The sequence below is a fragment of the Daucus carota genome, chromosome 9, assembly GCF_001625215.2.
Source record: "Daucus carota subsp. sativus chromosome 9, DH1 v3.0, whole genome shotgun sequence".
Classification (NCBI taxonomy): domain Eukaryota; kingdom Viridiplantae; phylum Streptophyta; class Magnoliopsida; order Apiales; family Apiaceae; genus Daucus; species Daucus carota.
In genome coordinates, this window is record NC_030389.2 from 26797036 (window position 1) to 26818771 (window position 21736).

Sequence of the window (21736 nt, forward strand, 5' to 3'; positions counted from 1 at the left end):
CCCCGCTTCTATAATATTACACTTTAAATAATTACTTTAAAATTAAGTAATTTTTTCTTTAGAATTTAATAATAATATAAAAGACATGTATATTAAAAGCAAAAAACTAATTATAAAAGAAATCAAAGAGACATGTTATACATTGTAAAATTATAGTTTTGTGTATTAAAAATAATAATATTAAATATAACAAATATATTATATTAAATCTAATAAATATATTATATTAAATATAATTATTTATTTATATTAAATATATGCGGGGCGGGGCGGGAATCCCCACGGGGATTCAACAAATACCATACTTGCCCCATATTTTGGCGGGGCAGAAAATCATTCCCCGTCACTGCCCCATTCCCCATATTAACGGGGCGGATATGCCCCATTCGGGTCGGGTTAGGGCGGGTTCCCCGTTTTCCCCACCCCATTTTGAACCCTAGGTTGACAGCTGATATGAAATGAGTTTAGAGTATTTATTATATCTAATTTTTATATTTATAATGCACACATTTATCAAGAATATTTGATATTCTATTTATTCATGTATTATATTATAATTTTAATTATTATATTTCTCAATGATATTGAAATAATAAAAAACTCATAAATTTATTTATTTTGACTTACTTGAGAATTTTTAAGATTTCTTCTATTTGTTTAAAAAAATTTGATTTTTTCCATTTGGGACGATTTTTAGGAAGAATGAGTCTTTGTGGGTAAGAAATCATTGTCTTGTAAACTTCTTCATTTGGGTTTTGAAAAATGGATCTAGGACTAGGTTCGCTCATAGACTCACGGGCTTTGGAACATTCAGGCTTATCATGAATAGGGTTTGACAAAGAAGGACTTAGCTTAGGAGTCGACTCCTCATCTTCATTCATATACTCAGTAACTTTGTCATCCACTTAACTTCCCGACCTCGAAGAGATGATCACATTGGCATTTGCGTGAAGTCTTTGATTGGTTGGAAACATAGGAATGACCTAAGGTTGACTCTACAACTTATTTTCCCTTTTACTAATGGTGATAACTAATTGACTCAATTGAAACTCTAACTTCGATATGGCTTGCACATTGGAATTTAAAATTTGCATATCCAGAGTTATACTTTGCTTGAAGCTTGTTGAAATTAGGTCAGGTTACTTTGAAATTTCACCAAGTTTTTAAAACTATTTTTCGAGCAATTGATTCTTTTACCTATATCATTAAAATCGAGAGATTCAAAGGGGTTTGAATTGGGTTATGATATGAATCTGTACTCTGATTTGGGAAAGAGCTAGTATGGGTTGAGCTTTTGTTGAAAATCAGGTTGAGGGGCTTGACAAGTTGGGCCTTGATTCTGTGAAAAATTTGGGTGATTCTTTTGACCTGGATTATAACTAAGGGTGAATGGATCATTTCTTGAATTTTGATTGTGTATCACTTTCACTTGTTTTAATTCGTGAGATGATTGGGGTGCGGGAAAAAAAATTGTAGTTCGGGTCTATAGACATATATGAGGGAGGCTTGCTAGTTTTCAAAACTTCGAGTTTTCTAGTAAGGATGACAAATTTGGCATCGGTTGCCACGACATTTCTAATCAAATTTGGTACCGTTTGAGGTTGCTTTTGCAGACAGCAACAACAGCTTTTTGCTGAAAAGCAGGTGAAAAACTGTTTGGTAAATCTAAAAGCAGCTTTCCCGAACAGCAGTTTTTAGCTGAAAAGCTGCTGTTAGAAAAAGCAGGTCCTCCCATGCTTTTAGAAAAAGCTGCTTTTCAACTTTTGCAGAATGCTGTTATAGATTTCATTATAAAACCTCACCAAAATCATTATTATTTTTTATATTATAACTCAAAATAAGTAAATATCAAAAAATTACCAAACAGTTATCTGATTTCTACAACAACACTTATTTTACCAGCACTTTTTCTGACAGTACAGCAATTTTTAACAGCACTCCCAAACAGACCCTTAATTGACTTTTTGAATTTTCTGGTTAACTCTGACATCCTATTCTTTCTCGCTAACTCTTTGAAGAACTAACAATCTTGATCCTCGTCTTTTTCCATGAACTTGTCTTGACACATAGATTCCAACAAAGTAGTGGCTGAATCATCTAAAGCACGTAGAGTCTCTATTTATTAGTTTCTTGGTGGAAGCCTTGTGATAGAAGATTTTTGAAACAATTAAAAATTCAAAAGACTTGTTTTCCATTCAATGAAATTGATTTATTCATTTGTAATTCGAGTGATCCTGTTGTTTGGAAAATACTTTTTGGGAAACATCACGGCGAATTCTCCCCACGTAAAAATAAAATTATTGGGACGACATATTAAATATTAAATATATAAGGGCTTACTTAACTAAAAATCAAATTAGTTTAAACTAGAAACTATTCTCCGACCAATTTTTTATCACCGTTTTTAGTTGTAAAAATCACTTGTTCGTATATCAAAAACAATATTTTTTGTATAAAAAATATTATAGATATAGATTTATAAAGATACATGTATAGAAAGTATATCATCATTTTCACTAATCTCATACTTCATTGATGAACCTCTTGAACTCATTTAACCCCTTTACAACTGTCGCCGTCATCTGTAATCATGATTGACTTATCGTTGTTTGCCACCGTAACTTGCAACTACTTTTAACTATCTACCACCACACATTTTTTCTTGTCCCATGCTATTATCACGACATCCCGACAACTATAATTGATCACCAATAATCAACCACCAACAGCATATATAAATAAATTTGTCTAGTTATTCAATTTTTTTTAATTGTTTTACTGTATAACAATGATAAAAAAATGTATAAACGAGTGATAATAATTATCAACAATGATAATGTGAGCGGTTTCTAATTTTTTAAAATAACATCGATTTCTTTTTGATTCTTGCGCGCGCGCATATATATATATATATATATATATATATATATATATATATATATATATATATATAGGCTCATGATCAAATAGAAACCACTCTTAAAATAAAAACTAGAAACCAGTTTCCCTACCACTATTTATAACTACGGGTATCACTAATTTATACTGCACTGATCACTGTTTTTATACAGTATGTAAACAGCGATTTTTATTATCAAAATTGAGAAAATCAACTTATCTAAACTATTGATAATCGATTATAGATGATCAATTTCATCCGTAGGAAGGTTTTTGACGGTAGGAAGCCGAAAGAGAAGTTGTATGATGATGGTAAGTAGTCGTTAGTTTTGTAAGTTATGGTGGAAAGTGTATGTGACTATTGGTGATGATAGACAATGATGGCAAGTCATGGAAACGTCTGGTAATGGCGGTAAGAGGTCCATTATTACGATTTGGGTGAAGATGATGGTCATATACGTTGCATATATGTGTGTATATATTTATATCCACGAGATATGCTATATATAAATTAGTGATATGTTATGTACAAATTAGTGATTTCTGTAGTTAAAAATAGTGATAAAAATCTGTCCAGAAACTGGTTTTTTGTTTTTAGGCTAATTTGGTTTCTATTAGAGTAGAACTCTCTCTCTCTCTCTCTCTCTATATATATATATATATATATATATATATATATATATATATATAAACTAAATTAATCTAAAAACTACAAACATGCCCGATCCAACAACATAGCCCAGTCCACTACCAACTACAAACCAAAATTAAACCCCAATATAAATATAACGCTACAAAATAACAATTAATAAACATATACATACAACATATACATATGTTACAGTTACAGGACACATTTACCCTATACTGTTCATCTTCACAAACGCTGTTCATATTCACAAACGTACAATCACTGAATATTGCTCCATCTCCACCCAGCCCCAGCTTAGCCTTCCTTCAATCATTGTCATGAGTTTCGGTTACCACCATTAACTCTGAGATATAATTCCCAGATTCAGCCACCAATCACTAATTCATATTGCGAACATTACTAGTATATGCTGCAAAAATCACCAATTTATACAGTATCAATCACTAAAACCTATCAATATATCATTGTATATATCATTAACAATACAAGCTACCTCACATCTGCTACCAGAATCTTTATGCCTGAGTCTTTCCCACCACCATCATAACACCACAGTATCATCGCCATCTCAATCACCGTCACGGCACCGCATCTATACTGATTATCAGCATATGTCAGATGCAAATCTCGAGGCAGAGCTCTGGCAACGGCAAATTGGACGGCTAATCTAGCTGTTATCGTGACAATCAGGACTTTTCGATTCAGTAGTTAAGAGTTAATGGTTCTGAGATTTTGGAGAAAGAAAATGAGAAGAAGCAGCGAAAAGGTGAGGGTTGGGGTTGGGGCGGCGGTGGGTGGCAGCGAGGTGGCGGTGGTGATGATTTCAGCAGCATGGGTGGGTTGTGGTATGGTTACAGTGTTAGGATGGCTGGTTGCAGAGGTGGGTGGCTGATTGCAGTGAGGGGTTGGGTTTGTTTAGTGATTATATTTAAATAATTAGTGATCGTTTTTAGTTTTTAGACTAAGCTTGGTTTGTATTTGATCATCTCCTTATATATATATATATATATATATATATATATATATATATATATATATATATATAGAGAGGGTTACTCTAGTGAGAACTTCTTAAAATGGAACCGTGAAAACTTCCTTAATTTATCATATTTTGGCTAATCTAAACATCAAACTAGTGGGAACCCAATATCAAAAATGTATATAAAACTAGTCTCTCCCTAACTAGTCAAAAAAAATTCAAATAAAAAAGTCCACTGCCACGTCATCAATGTTTTTTTTTTTTAATTTTTTGGCTAGCTAGGTGGAGACCTTAATGATATACATTTTTTGTGAAAGTGCCCCTGGCGGGATCCTTCAAATAAATGAGATTTTGATAAATTAAAAAAGTTCTCACGGTTCTTATTTTAAGAAAGTTCTCATTTGAGCAAGTGCCTGTATATATAATTTTAAAATACTATAGGTCATTATATGTGCCATATAATATTTAATGAATTGCTTTAGGTTTGTTTAAATTAAAGATTTGCTTACAACTTTGTATTGTAAGTATTTTTTTTATAGAGAAAAGTTTATGAAATACGAATTTAAAAGAATCATATAATATAATAATGTAGATTTTATTTTTAGTTATATCTAATATTATATATTACTAGCCTTTAACCCGTGCGAAGCACGGGCGTATATATAGTTCGTAATTTATTTTATTAATATTTTAGTATTAATGGATTGAGTTTTAATTAAATTATATTATTCAACTGACTATATTTTCATATGAGGATTTTAGTACATTTAATCCGAATTTAGTACACGTAGATTTAAAAATTAAAAAAAAAAAATCAGAAAATTCAAATCTTTTCCAAACATAACCGATCGTATAATACCTTTGAAAGATTAAGTAATCTAATCAATCGAATTTCAACGTAATTTTGTAATCTTGGTTTTTTTGACGACAATAACTTTTAAGATTAGAGTTAGAAGGGGTTATATAATGGTTCGTGTTTATCTTGAAATAGAACACGTTAAAATTAAAAAGAGTTATATGAAGGTGGTTGTTAAAAAAAGATATTCAAAATTGTATATTTATAATTTTATTTATAACATCATTATAATTTTTTTGATGAAATATTATATGATAATGTATTGTTATGAGTGTTTTTAGTATTTGAAACTGTTTAACAATGTAATACTAATAGACTCCACATTTGTAGAGTTGTAGTACCAAAAGGAGAGTACCAAACCAAAAAATATAACTAAAATCTTGGATTACAAATTATACCCATGTTGGCTTATTATAGTATAGGGGGTGTTTGGGGAGGGCTTAAAAGCCCAGCTTCTGGATTATAAGTTATTAGCACTTATTCGTACCGTTTGTGTAAGAAGTCAAGAAGCACTTATAAAAAGCTAGGAATGCTAGCTTTTGTTTCAGGACTTCTGCTTATTTGCCAAACACTTTAACCACTTATAAGTCTTAATTTACTTCTAACTTCTGCTCCACTTATTTATTTTAAGCAAAAAGCACTTATTTTAAGCTTACCCAAACGCCCACATAGTATAGATATTTATCAAGACATTTTACGGTAATAAAAAATTGGCCACTCCGGTTCGTGTAATAAATATCAGAGAATAAGGAAGAAAACCAAGTTGTGGGGAAAAACGGTACAAATCGAAGAACGGCCCCCGGTCTGACGATGATCCGATCTCTTTTTCCGAGATCTCTGCACTTGTAACTTCACCACAGTTTTCAGGTCTCTCTCTCTCTCTCGCGCTCTATCTCTCTCTGTGTGTGTATATATATTTATATATATGTCTGTATCAGTGCCAGTTTATTTTGATTGTTTAACTAGATTCTCGAAGCACAGTAATCGATTGATCAAATTTTGTTATCACAATCTCCTGGTTTTAGCTGGATATGTTTTGAATACATACATGTATGTTTCGATTGATTACTCAACTTATTGGGATACTTAATTGTTCAATTTTCTGTGAATTAAGTACTTGATTATAATCTTTTACAGATAAGCAGATATATTTTATCAAAATATATTTGCATTCCTGATTAGAATGTGTGTGTTACCTTTGTGTTGCGTGAATTGGGACGATTTATTTAATAGAATCTGATGTGTAACTAATTAATAATTAATAATATGAGTAGATGCTGAACTGTTTGGTCTTTTAAGGCTTATTATCATTTTTTTTTTCTTGCCGGAAACACTTATCTGATGGAGTTATATAAGATTTCCCTGAATTAGTAGTTTTATTTGGATGTGATTTGTTAAAAGTAAGAGATGTAATAAATCAGGCTCAAGGGAGGCGGTACAACTGAGTGATGTCTTTTGAGGGAGACAGTAAACAATGGATGTGTGGAAAAGGTCGGACAGTGAATCTTCTCAAAGTCAGTTCTATTGTTCGCGACATTGGGGAGCCTCCTTGTCTTCACCAGTTACCTTTACAGGTTGTGACAGCTGTAAGACTTCTATCAAACTTTTGTCTACAAAAATTTGATGCTACAAGTATTCATACTATGCCTTGAAGTGAGTTTGTATTATCCTTGTGGCTGGAATTCCACTTTTTGCTGAAATATGACCTAGACATAGCATAGATAGCAATATGTTTAAATTGATTTATGCCAATCAGTTTATAAATGCAGGCATTCGTTGCTTTCTCTCTATCTACTGGTTGGATATTCATGATCAGATCAGTTGCATTGGTTAAGGGTTATTATGTGATGATAATACATGTAATGTATTTGTATATATAGAACTTAGCTCATGAACCAGATGAAATAAAATAGACATGAAACTATACCAAAGGATCTTACTGTATACTAAAAACTCATACTAATACCTCAACTATTTACCAATTCAATCTTATGATATTCTAAAATTAATATTGAAGCGTAAATGAGTAAATATAATCACCTTTGAGTCATTTCATTGGGATTTACAATACCCAAAGACTAATAGGACCACATAATCTCTCTATTTTAAGTAGAAAGGCATGCAGGACAAGCGATGACAAAGTTTAAAGAAACTAATAGAAAGCTTTGGAAGCCCAATTGGTAGAGTATTCTAGAATAGGCTTCACTAATTGTTGGTGTAGGTCAAGCATAAGCGGTCATAATCCATTGGATTATTTTGAAGGATCAAGTATGATAGAATGAGTGTTAGAAGTAAACATTCGCACATCATAGTCCTGGGAAGAAAACACAACTAAAAAAATCTTGTTGGATTTAGTTCAATCATTCTGATTCGTTTTACTGGGAGCCATACACTTCATTGAAATGTGTAAGATGCTAGCATATCAGTACTTCTATTTAAATATTTTAAATTAATAGGTTTTTAAAAAGTTTTTTTTTTTTTAATTTCTTTGTCTTTTTTCCCTCACAACCACATGCTAGGAAGATAAGGCAGTGGTTTTCTTTATAGTTACCTTTTCAACTATTAGTATACCTTTCTTTCCTTCCTCTTTTGGGGTAAAGGTCAACTACAATAGATATAATAATTGCTCACACATTTGTCTAGACTAGAGTACAATGCCATTGATATCATTTAGCTTTAAAAATACTACATATACCTGGTATTATCTTTACATTTTTCCTATAATTGATCTTTCATTTATATTCAATAGGAGAATAAACTGTTAGTGATCCTCTACTGTTCCCTATGCCGGCTGTTTTTACTTTAAAGTCTATTAACGAGGTCAACAAATGACAGTTATAGCGCTATTGACTAAGTGACTATTATATTTCTGTGATTTGTGGCAACAAAGCTAACTAGTATTTGTGCACAAGTCTGATTCGCATGACTTTTATCCTGAAAATCTAGAAATTGACCCTTTGCAGATTATTTCACCTATATCAGTCAACTAGTGCTGGAACAATTTTTTTTAAAATTAAGATTGTAGTAGTTAAGTAGTTTGGTATAGTCATAGCCAGTAGTATCAAATCACATCAATAAATCTTTCTTTCATACTCCTCCTTTTTTTGCCTCATATCTGTTTACAATATATATATGTTCTCTTCGTTGTGCAGATCAACAAGATGCTTAAACCAGAAAAGTGGCATGCAACCTTTGATGATGACGGGAAGATTTTTGGTTTTCAGAAAGCATTGAAGTCGATTGTGCTTGGAGTAAGACACATATACTTTACAATTTTAAACCCAATACTTGTGTATAGTAATTTAGATTTCTATAATTCCGTTTAAACTTCAAGTGCCAAATTTCATATCAATATCATTTGATATCAACCTCTCTACAGGATCAGAACTTATCTTTTTAGTATCACAATAATCTAGGCTTATTTGGAGCTCAACATTAGAAGTAAAATGCACATTGTATTTTGTACAAAGAGCTCCTTTTCATCTAAATGGAAGGTGGAACTGTATGCGTGAGCTACCAATTATCTCCCTATTTATAGACTTCATTGGTAAATGAAAATAATCTGTTATTTCAAGAGATATCTGCATATTTGGTCAGACAATTTATATTTTCTACATTAGGGTTATCCTCTACATTCGAGATTGTAACATTTCATTTCTACACTATGAATTATATGATGAATCTATCACCTTGTGTCAGGAACTGGAGGTTCCTTGAATAAGTTTTCTGAATGTTTTGTTTTTTTTTCTTATATAGGTTTAAGTGCAAAAATAGAGTATGATAGATATGGTAGAGAACAGGTAGAAATCAGAGAGGTTAAGGCAGAACTTAACCAAGAAATAGAGTAAGAACAGGGTTGTAGAGAGAATTAGAGAGAAACAGAGCTTAGAGAGATAGAACGGGGTTAAGAACCCTACAGACTACAGAGAGAGACAGAGTCAGTTACAAAGAGAAAGGGAATCGGTGGAAATTATTCCATTGCATGTATTCAATATAACTGAATTACAAGACTCTACAACTATTTATAGTGCTATGTTTCTTTAACTATTCCTGAAATACTGAAATGACATAACTAGCCTTACTATTACTAATATATAGTACGAATAGTCTGCAGTTTCTAACACCTTGATTGAGTTTTGAGGGTCCATCTCTATGGGTGGAAAGGCATCCGATAATATAATATATATCCAGATAAAAACTATCAATTCCTTTGTCTTATCATTCTCCTTTGTTTGAAATAAAATAAAATTGGCACGAGTGGAAAGGATCCATAATTGTCAAATGGGGCTCCACAGGAGTTGGACATGAACTTTTGGAAGCCCTTGAGATATACCATATGTTAGTTATAATTTATAAATCAAATGAGGTGGGCAGCTATAAAACAGAATATAAGAAGAGGATGGCTAGTATGATAGAGTTTTATGATTTAACTTGTTATAGTCAGCTTATCTTTAGTGATCAATCCTGCCCAAACATTCCCTAGAGCATGTTACCACTTACACTTATGTTCTGATACAATTTTGATGACCAACCCTCCCTAGAGCTTAAGGTGTTGTAAAAGCCATTAGGTTGATCTTACTCTTTTAACACTTACCTCTTAAAGATTCTGTTCATTACTGCATATTATGATGCATGACTTTTGAGCTGCATTTATTTCCACTTAAATTTTTCGTTATGAGATCAAAACTTATTTGTAATATTAAATTTCTCATTCATTCTTATGGTAGGGTGTTGATCCAACTATAAGGGCTGAAGTCTGGGAGTTTCTCCTGGGATGTTACACTTTAAGCAGCACAACAGAGTATAGGAAGCAATTGAGGATTGCAAGGAGGTAAATATCTATTGCTATTCACACGGATATCTTATTTGTGATTGCTGAGTCTGTCTACAGATCCACGTGTAAATATGTCACTGTATGTTCTCTCAGCTTGTTTGTCCGTTCCTATTGGTATTAAATAATTGCTTAGTGCCACATCACTCAATTTAAGAAGAATAGTAGATCCTAAGTCAGCAGCAATCAAAGATCAAGGATTTTTTTTTTTTCAAATATGTGCATGCATCTTCTTTTGAGATATCTTCTCTACTATGGAAAAAGAGTTGAGATGATTCGCCTTAAGTATACTATTGGAGTCACTTCATTTTGTGCTCCACATGAATGTGGAGATGTTTTTTTTTTTTTTGCTAAATAAGATGAGGCATTGTTTTCACCTTAAGCATACTATTGGAGGCACTTTATTGTTTTTTTTGCTAAATAGTAGATTCCAACTCTGGAAAGATGTTAGTTTAAGTTTAGCAATAAAGTTCTTGCGGTACATTGCTTTTGGGGTTTCACTTATTCTATTAATAAACAAACTGCTTACACTGATCCTTGGTTGCTTTTACAAATATATTTGATAATTTGTTTACTATGCATTTTACACGGCTATTATATATTCTTTTGCTTTTCAGAAGACATCTGCGACTGAGAATCTGATACTCTGATAATTTTGGCAGTGCATCTAAAATATAATTTCGGTAGATTTTCTAACAGTTCACATTGTTTCAAACCTCTAGGAGGGTGTTTCTCATTATTGTCATTTAATAATTACTCGATTAGGAATGGATGTGGTATATGCAATTGTTTTCAATTAACAATTTGAATATTAGTAAGACTTAAGAACTGTCTGGACTGCAGTCATATCTAGATAATGAAAACACTGGTATTGCCCAAGCAATTTCTTGTCATAATGCATAGAGCAGTTTAACTATTAGTTTTTACTATTAACATGGGGAATCTGGACAAGGTATTGTCCATCTTCTAGGAAATATTTTGTACTCCCGATTACTGCACTTGGTGATGTCAGATCATCAGTAGGAAGTGTGAATGATTTGCAGTTTTTACTTAATGAACCATATCGTATCTGATGCAACCAGAAATTTTAGAATGTATAATAAAAATATGTATATGAAACGTGAGTCATATTCATATTAATGACCTTGTGCACCATGTACATGTCTAATTATGTGCTATATCTATGGAAAGGCCGAACTCAGTGCCTGGACTAGGTCCACGATATATTTATACTATTTCTGTACTCGTTAAAAATGTTTCGATGCATTTCAATCACATACAAGTACCGATAGTGTTTCTCTTGCTATGTATTCCCTGTCTGTATTGTTCACATGAATTGGTTAAGCATCTGAAAACATTTTTCTGTTTAAATCTTACATGGACGTTGCAATAAGCTCCCTGAACAAATTCTTATCTATTTATCATGACATCGTTATGTTCTCATTTTATCCTTGTCATCTGCTGAATGATTTTTTATTTTATATCTTACAGGGAACGGTACAAGGATCTTGTCAAGCAATGCCAGATGATGCATTCAAGCATCGGGACTGGATCACTTGCCTATGCTGTGGGGTCCAAAGTCATGGATATGAGAACAATGTCTAAAGAAGATGGGACGAGTGAAGCTGATGTCAGCAGTAGAAGGGCTTCCAATAATAATAATATAGAAAAAATAGAAACTTACTGTGATTCAGATTATAATTGTACAGATACTTCACATGCTTGCCCTAGAGAAAGCTCTAGTGATTCAGTAGACCTTTCAGATATGAGAGAAAGCACAGATGGTGCACCATTTGAATCTTCTTGCTATATACCTTCTTCCAGTTCATGCAACTGCAGTTCAATAAAACCAGGAAGTGCAGAGCATGGTTCCTTATTTGTAGCTGAAAGCTATAGTGATTTTCCACCTTTACCTGTCACAAATTTGTTTGAGAAGAGCAGCAACAATGAAAAGGTACCTCGGTCACACGATGATAGAATTTCTGGCAGGCGTAAGTTGAGATTTGAAGATGATCATGTGTACAATTTCCAAATAAATAACAATGTTGATTTAATTATGGAATCCAAAAAATCATCATCTAGTGACATGCAACATGGGGACCAGTCTGAAATTGAAATGGCTCACCCTGATGTCTGTGAATCAATATCAAGGTTTAGCGATTCACTATATGAAGCAGAAATAGTAAACAGACTAAGAGTCTCAGGTGCCTCTGATGTGGCAGATACAAATGCAACCACTTCTCAGGGAGGTGCTGCTGACGAAGAAAAAGTATCAGAATGGCTATGGACACTGCACCAAATTGGTAATTAAATATTACTTTAGTTTGAAGCTGAGAAAAATATTTTACGCCATAAATATACTAATATCCATATGTTCTTGTCTAATTTTGTTTTATTTTCTTTGCACTGATGCCCGTGTATAGTTGTTGATGTGGTACGCACGGATAGTCACCTGGAGTTCTACGAGGACACAAAAAATTTAGCTAGAATGGCAGATATACTTGCTGTTTATGCGTGGGTTGATCCTGCGACAGGTTATTGTCAAGGTTGTGGCGCTTAGCACTTAACTCACGTGACCTGTTTCTCTTGTCATTTGCTTGAAACTCATCTTAGATATGTTATTAACTTCACTAAGCGTTTTAACTAGGGATGAGTGATTTGCTCTCGCCCTTTGTAGTGCTCTTCGAGGATGATGCTGATGCATTTTGGTGCTTCGAAATGCTTCTTAGGAGAATGGTAATTATAAATGAAATTTCTAATAAATACTTTGATTGCATTACTGTTTTTATCAAGCTGATCTCTTTCATTTTACCTATTCAGCGTGAAAACTTCCAGATGGATGGACCAACTGGTGTGATAAAGCAGTTGCAAGCATTGTGGCATATCTTAGAAGTCGCAGATAAAGAGATGTTTGCTCATCTATCACATATAGGTGCAGAGAACCTTCACTTTGCGTTCCGGATGCTGCTAGTACTTTTCCGACGGGAGATATCTTTTAATGAGGCTCTTTGTATGTGGGAGGTTTGTGCTCATAAATTTTTTTTGTATATTATACTACTTGGCTAGTCAGCTATATTGCACACTTGCATCATATACTTGGACTTGTGGGGCTAGGGGCCACATTTTTCATTTTTATTTTGAACTGAATTCTTTTGTCCCTAATGAGTTTCCCTTGGAGTGGAAGATGTATAAGAAAATGATAAATGGGAATAATAAATGCTAGTTTTTATGAACATCGTAAATGTTTTTTTGTTAAATTTGGTAGGATCCACTAGATTATCCCATTTTCTTTTCTTGTCTGCTGTGACCAACCCTTTTTTGAAGAATTAGGTGGGACGGAGGGGGTATTTGGGTAGGGATCACTTAGAGCGAGTTGTATCATGTATACCTGCACTTTGGTAAACATGTCACTTGCAACAATACACTTCTGAAACTTGAATATATTTCTTTGGGGAGCACACTTGAAATGTGTTATATTTGTGTGCTCCCAAACAAATTTAATCTGTTTTTAATATAAAAACTTGAAGCCAAATCCCTTTGAAGCCATTAATTTCCTTTCCATTACATTCATCTAATTGATTATGATAATAAGTTGTATCCTTTACACTTTGACCTATATGATTATATATAAAGTTAATAAAATTATAATTTTATTTGAATTTTAGTGTAAACAATAGCATAGAATTTCAACAATGATTTAAATATTGCTATCTTATAGTTATAATCTTAATTACATGGAACAAATTTGTGATCATAAATATGTGGTTGATGGGATTCGAATGCACTATTGTCTGTTGTAGCCCACACAAAGCACAAGTCTAAATATTTAAAAAGGTTATGTAATAGTATTTAAATTGTTACTGCTTTTTATTTGAGTTATATATTATTCAAAAAGTTTACAGTATAATTTAATAAGTTTTATAATCTTACTTGCATATAATTTGTTGTTAGATTATACTAATAGAAATCTGTCAACAGAGTTCAGTTGATTAACACATTTCTTTGGGTGCACACACTTGAATATAAGAATGTGCAAGTGTGACATTCAATTTCAAGACTAGAGATCCATCATAGTGGTATAGCAAAAAAAACACAGCGAGCTAATTCTTTGTTTGTCTATTTTTTTTTTTCGGTTCACAAAAGATTATCATTGATGTTTTTCTCTCTCTGCAGATGATGTGGGCTGCTGATTTTGATGAATCATTAGCATGTCATTTGAACGAGTCTTGCCCGAAATTGTTAACTATACAAATTCACAGAGAATCAGTTGCAGATACAGTAAAGGAAAGTAGCGAGCATCACAATTGCAGCTCCAAGGGGAGATCACACATGAAACCTAAAAGTCTAGAACAATCAATTTTAGAAAACGGAATAAAAACTGTGCCAACACATCCCTTTTGTGGGTTGACAAAGAACTTGTGGTCAAAAAATGATCAGTTCCAAATCTGCACTATTATTTCTTCAACAAAAAATGGTGACGATGAATTACCAGTTTTCTGTGTCGCAGCAATTCTAATACTGAACAGACAAAAGATCATCAGAGAAACCCACTCAATCGATGATTTGATTAAGGTAGGGTAATCTTAACAGAGTTACAGCTTAAAGTACAAGCAACCTGCTTGGTGCATGTTATGTGCTGTTCCCTTTGTATTATGCTTTCAGTAATTAGCTTCTTATAGCCAACTTAGTTTCGAATACATACATGCTTGTTATGTATTCTTTTTATTTGAAATATCTATGTAGTACATTTTGTTTGCAGTTCTGTTCTACATACCCCATCTGCGGTTGCTTTAGCAATAATTTGTCTCAATTGTGGTACAGATATTTAATGATAACATGCTGAAGATCAGGGTCAAGAGATGTGTTCAAACTGCTATCAAACTCCGAAAGAAATATTTCTACAAGGTTCTGATTAGTAAATAGCACAAGTGCTGTTGACTTTCTTTAATGAGAATTGCACTAAAAACTAATATGCTGATATACATTATGATATTTGTAACATGTGTTAATTCATTTATTTACTAGCTCATATATTTATTCTAATCTTTGTACCATTCCAAGTGTGTAAATCATGCTAGTAGGGTGCACATGTACAAGTTCTTTTTCTTTTCTAAGACTATATAGTGACAATTGGCTCAAAACCTACAGTTCATATATTTGTTGGATCGCTTGGATATTATTTACTGTTCGAGGTTAGAAGGAATTTTGTCTAGGCAATACGATGTATAGTCTCTTGTCAGAGTTTCCTTGTATTAGTTTTGATATAATTCTCTCATTCTTATAGGTTGATGGCTCTTTATATCCCTCAGAATGCTTTTCTCTTATCTCCATTTCTAGACATGTGCTTCATATTTTGCCTCCATTCTCTTCCAACCCTGCCTCATATTATTGCCATTTTATAGTAGACATAGTAATTTACATCAGCTTTACGTTCTATATGTTTACTACCTTACTACCCTGATCCATAAAACATAGCTAATAGACCTAGATGAATTGATGATGCTCAAGTTTTACAAGTATTTAGAGGGTATTCTGGTTACTAGTATGTGAGGATTACAACTGTCATGTGAAAACTTTTAATTGTAGTTTATCTCCGTAACTCAAAACCATTATATCTTTATTATGTGTCCTGATTCCTCTTCCATATTATGACGCTTGTTTTTGATGCATGAATCAGTTGATCAGAAATAGGAGTTCGGCAGCACGAGCTGGTGATGGTTCCTCTGTTTCCCATGGATGACCAGGGGTTGAGCTTGGGATACCAATTTTGAATCATGTGACAATAACGTTCTTTTGTACTTTTATATTAGGAAAATTAGATACCAAAATGCTTACATGGGATAGAGAGTCGCCCTCCCTTATCTCCTGCAGAATCTAACTACTTTATTTCAAGGTAACTGTCCAGTTGTTTTGAAATTCACTGTAATGTTAGCACGGTTGACAATGATGCTCTAGTATTAATTAGGTAGTTATTCATGTTTTCTAAAATTAAGTCAACTTATGGGCTATTTTTGTGCACAAAAGTTTCTTTTATACATTAGTAGATTACTAGATTTTACTTACCGTGGCACTTTTTTGTTAGTTTGGCTACATAAGTAGCAGTTTTGATAACTTAAAATGTGGTATGAAGTAGTCGGTGTTGCAATCAATTTTGGGAAAGATTTGTGAGGTTTTGTCAAAGTTTTATGCCTGATGGCTGCTTAGCATGCTTAAAAGTAGTCATCTTTTACCTTAAGATGACTTTATCTATGATTCTAGAAATATGTCTTCATATGTCTCCAAGAAATATAGTAACATATTGATAAGTAAAACTGTTGGTTCATTCCTCTCTGCTAAACTTAAACACAAAACCGACAAGCCTTTCCAGAAAGTTTTGATATGTCAAACATTGAAGCTGGTACAATTAAATATTCCCTCTAAATTTTGACATGTTGAATCCATTCTCATTTTTGTGAAGAAGTCATTGTATTGGATTGTTAATGCTAATATGATAGTTTTCGTGTTATCTGTTCTGTGCAAATGGCCTTTGCTACAGCGTTACAAGCATGCACATTGACACAAGAAACTTACATCATGTTTCTTCTTCCATTGTATCATGATTCTAGAGTAAGTGTTGTTAGTCTGATCTACTGACTTTATCTCTAGGTTGAAGCTATATTAAATAAATAGTTAATAGGAATTTATTTTAGATTATAGTAGAAAAACAATAAAAACAATTTGTTTCCTCTAGCACGAGTTTCTTGGTGGTTAAGTCACAGGGTTTTACTCTATATAAGGAGATGCAATATTTAGGCACATGCAGTATTATAGCTTAATAAAATTGTTCTGTAGTTAATACTGTATCTTCAGTTATGGACATTAAGATATTTGATGTTGGAACCATTTACTTTCTTCAGGGGTCCAATTTTGAAGTTGCTTGATGCAACATGGGACTAAGAATTTGCTGTTTGCAGGTACGGCTAAATAATGTATAGAGAATTTCTTATGCGCAAAGGTAGAGGGGAAAGAAGAGATGATAATAGCTGAAAGTCAGATACATGTTGAATTTTCGGACATCTTCTACAACTTTTTAGATAATATCTGTACTCGGCATCACTTCAGTATGTACATCCTACTACAACCCACCATGTGCCCTTGCTAAGTTACTCCAGTTCTAGTTGAGTATCCTCCACATGATCACTTCTCCATATTTCTTTGTTTCTAATTGTTATCATTGCACCGTTTCTGGATTGCAATTATTAAAGTAGAATCTAATGTTGTATATAATAGAACACAACAAATTTTCGAGAGTAAAATGGAATAGGTGCTTTCCATTTTTTTTTAATTTTTATCTTTATAGAAGTACTACAATGTTACTCCATCTTGAATTCCCTCTTTCAAGAGTGATATGTTACCACTCATAGATGGCTTGTACTATGTGTTAATGTTATCCTACTTCTGTTACACAGGCGCACACCACACATGCAGATAGTCTTCTATTGCTGTATGATGTGATGTTCCCTTGTCAAGTTTATGTGCTGAAACTCAAATGTTGTACTCCCTCCGTCCCCCTCAATTGTTTACATTGGAGGGGGACACGGAGACCAAGACAATGTATAAAAAATGAGTAAAGTTAGATGAAAAGTGGGTAAAGTGGTGGGATCTAACAATATTTAATAATAGATTTGAGACAGTGGAGGAAAGTAGTGGGTGTAATAGTAGTTTTTATTGTTAAATACTCTGAGATAGTAGGGGAAGATAGTGGGTGTAATGATGGGAAAAACTTACTATTTATAGTAACGTAAAGAAATGAGAGGGACATCCCAAAATAGTAACTGTAAAGAAATGAGAGGAACAGAGGGAGTACATTTTTTCTTAGTGCTGACTGCGGATTGTTACACTTAGAAGGGTGTATTGGATTGGGATTTTAAAGCATTTTCTTGCATTCATAAAATCCAAGGCTATTCGATTGGGATTGTTTGAAATCCATTAAAATCTTGAGGTATTCAATTGGGATTTTACATTATGCTACAAAATCTGGTGGTATTCAATTGAGATTTTAAATTATGCTTTAAAATCCGATGGTATTCAATTGGGATTGTTTAAAATCCATTAAAATCTGATGGTATTCAAATGCTGATGGATTTTTTTTCATTTCATAAATGATGGATTTTGTGGCATTCTTCGGTATATTTTAAGTTTTTTGAAATCCCACCAAATTCAATGGGAATTTGAAGCATTGTACTTAAATCCTATTAACTCTGCGACATTTCATCAAGAATCCGCACAAAATCAAAATCTCATACAATCCATTAAAATCCATAGACTAAAAACAATCCATTAAAATCCCAATCAAATACACCCCCGTTAATGTGGAAATGATTATGTCCACAATCTACAAGAGAGATGCTACTGCTGCAATTGATACTGCTGCAATTGATAATGATGGCCAATATATCTTTTTATTTTTCATTTATATTTTGGCCCAGCAAAAAGTTTAAGTTTTAAATATAACTAGCCCTAAAACCCGTGCCTGCACGGGTAAAGTTTCTAATATTTTGATTTATAAATAGATTAATTTTTCTTAAGAATTTGATGCGACCAGTTTAATATTATAAAATTTAAATGATTGTTGATATATATATATATATATATATATATATATATATATATATATATATATATAGGGATAGGATCAAATAAAAACTTTTTTTAGTTACAAACTTACAAACTTTTTTTTATTCTCCTATCGTGTTAATCTTTAGTTATATAAAGTATTTATGTTGAAAATTCTTCAAAAAGCATCACAATTTTTAAAAACAACGCATAAATAAATCGCGTTTTCAACACATTTATAACTGGGGTTCAACATCGGGTGTTGAACACTAATTATCATTGTGTTGAATATATCTAAAAAGATGTTTAAACTATACCTCTAGGGTTTGGGTAGGGTTTAGAAACATAAATATTAGTTATATAACATGTTTACCTTAATTCTTACCTTTAAAAATTGGTTTATGTACTTCTCCACCACTATTTTAGTCGATGTTCAACAAGATATGTTAAAAAAATGTTGAACTCAAGTTATATATATGTTGAACAAAAAAAGTTTGTAAGTTTGTACCAGAACCCTCCCATATATATATATATATATATATATGGGGGCTTCTCAGTGGGGAACAACTAATTTGGTAACCTAGTAAGGGTCTGTTTGGGAGTGCTGTTAGAAATTGCTGTGCGATCAGAAAAAGTGCTGTTGTAGAAATCAGATAACTGTTTGGTATTTTTTTTGATATTTGCTTATATTAAGTTATAATATACAAAAAATATTTTTTGTGCTGAGGTTTGAAAATGAAATTTGTAACAGCTTCCTGCAAAAACTGAAAGCAGCTTTTTCCAAAAGCATGGGAGGACCTGCTTTTTCTAAAAGCAGCTTTTCAGCTAAAAGCTGCTGTTAGGAAAAACTGCTTTTAGATTTACCAAACAGATTTTCACCGCTTTTCGATAAAAAGCTGCTGTTGCTGTATGCAACAGCAACCCCAAACAGTACCTAACTCTTTATAATAGAAAAAATGATAAAGTCAGACTACGGCATAAAAATAGGAACACTGCCAATTAAATCACACAACCACCTAAACCTATGACACGTAAATAAATAGCCACGTATATGAGTACTGTATATGTTTAATTATTCTGTATTCTGTATTTTATATATACAATTTTAATAATCATATATTAGATTTAATTAAAAAGTACATAATATAGAACATACAGGACATATTCTAATTTTGTTTGTGTATTGTACTTTTTTAAAGTTATGTATATATGTTTTTTGTTAATATATGGAAGAATCAAAACTAAATAAATAAAACTCAAATTAGTACTCTACATGTTTTAATTAATTTGTGTTCTGTATTTTATATATAGAATACAAAGTATTTCAAATTTACATATTTTTAGTGTACTTAGACTTTGAGAAACTAATAAGAATACAAACATATATATTTTAATAATCTAATTTTAGATTTAATAAAAAAGTACAGGACGTAAATATTATAGTTTTATTTGTGTACTGTATTTTTTTAAGTTATGTGTATATGTTTTGTGTTAATATATGGAAAAATCATATATTTTACAAGAATACATGTAATTTATCAAAAATTATAATAAAATAAAAAATAAAAAAAGGAGTATAAAACTCATTTTAATTATATATATTTTAATAATTCAGTTTTCTGTAGTTTTATGTATAGAATACGTACATAGTATCTAATAATGTACATTTTTTTTTATATCATAATATAAGAAACTAATAAGAACACAAACATATTTCCAAAATTATATATTAGATTTAATAAATAAATACAGAACATAGAACTAGCCAGATATATTTTAGTTTAGCTTGGGCAATGAATTTTTATGTTGCGTGCATGTTTTTGTGTTCTGTATTTTATGCAGTTATAACAAGAGATAAGTCAAGTTGCAGTTATAGCATGAGATAAGCCTATCTGCAGATTACATCGTACGGTCCACATACTTCAGTTATCATACAAGAGAGTTCCTCAATGAAGCACCCTATATATATATATAGAGTACTACTCTAATACAAATCAAATTAGAATAAAAACTAAAAACTAGCAGCCTAGTCCAATAGATTTACAAGCCCAGCCCAACAATTTTAAAAAGTCCCCGTCCATTGCATTATATGAAATATAAAAAAATTCAAAAAAAATACACACGATACATACAGCTGCCGTTACCGCTCTCTCCACTCTCTCCACTCTCTTCACTGTTCATCAACACGGAGCTTCAAGTACTATTTTAATGGCCGATCTCTCGACTTTTAAGCAAATTTCCGACTCTAATTCATCTTCTTTCAGCTTTTTTGAAGATAACAAAAGCGATATCACTAAATTTGAATCGGACAGTCAAGCTGAGCAAAATCAAGAGGGAAATCTTCGAAAACAGGTACGATCTTATAGTTCGCAGCGAAATCACTACTAAAATATGTGTTATGCATCTCGTTTAATGAATGCATATTTGATTTCTCGAATTTCTAGGATTTTAAAATATTTTGTACTAAATACTGACATTTAACTACTAATGTTCTTTATAACAGCTACTATTTCCGTTTATTCACTGTCAAAGCAACTTAGTTATGGCTAGAACTAGAGGAGGTATGTTAATTTAGGGGTTTATGTTTTTTTTAACGTTTCTGTAATTTTTAGTAATATTTGTTTGTTGATTTGTTGATTATATACTTGTTCATAAGTTAATTTTATGTTGATTTGTTGAATTCTATGTTTAAAGTGATTTGGTGATATTATGTTGATTTGTATGTTTTCATTCAGATTTTCTTCATAAAATTAGTGATAAATTAGTGTAAAAGTAGTGATTAGTTGAGATTAAATTTAGTCTATAATTTAGTGTACTGCATAATGTGAATAACTTCTCAGTGTTAGGGAATCCTTGTGTGAGTATTATGATATTAGGAATCCTTGTGTGAGTATTGTGATGTCCAGTCACTTCCCTTGTGTTAGT

At 32.2% G+C, this 21736-nt stretch overlaps 1 protein-coding gene across 4 annotated transcripts; it reads left to right on the forward strand.

Moving 5' to 3' along the window:
* The first annotated feature begins 6097 nt into the window (after nucleotides 1-6097).
* On the forward strand, nucleotides 6098-17632 carry LOC108202863 (uncharacterized). Of its 4 annotated transcripts, none has more exons than XM_017371436.2 (12): nucleotides 6098-6252; nucleotides 6807-6971; nucleotides 8538-8636; nucleotides 10113-10216; nucleotides 11708-12519; nucleotides 12640-12762; nucleotides 12864-12952; nucleotides 13037-13237; nucleotides 14390-14788; nucleotides 15038-15121; nucleotides 15894-16109; nucleotides 17170-17632. In XM_017371436.2, exons 2-11 carry the CDS (start codon nucleotides 6834-6836, stop codon nucleotides 15954-15956), a joined length of 2112 nt encoding a protein of 703 aa, XP_017226925.1. In that variant the 5' UTR covers nucleotides 6098-6252; nucleotides 6807-6833; the 3' UTR covers nucleotides 15957-16109; nucleotides 17170-17632. The 4 variants fall into 4 exon arrangements, with proteins under 4 accessions (XP_017226925.1, XP_017226927.1, XP_063940460.1 ...); XM_017371438.2 differs by having other exon boundaries at nucleotides 6112-6252; nucleotides 6807-6959; XM_017371437.2 differs by having other exon boundaries at nucleotides 6119-6252; nucleotides 6787-6971.
* Nucleotides 17633-21736: the final 4104 nt, after the last annotated feature.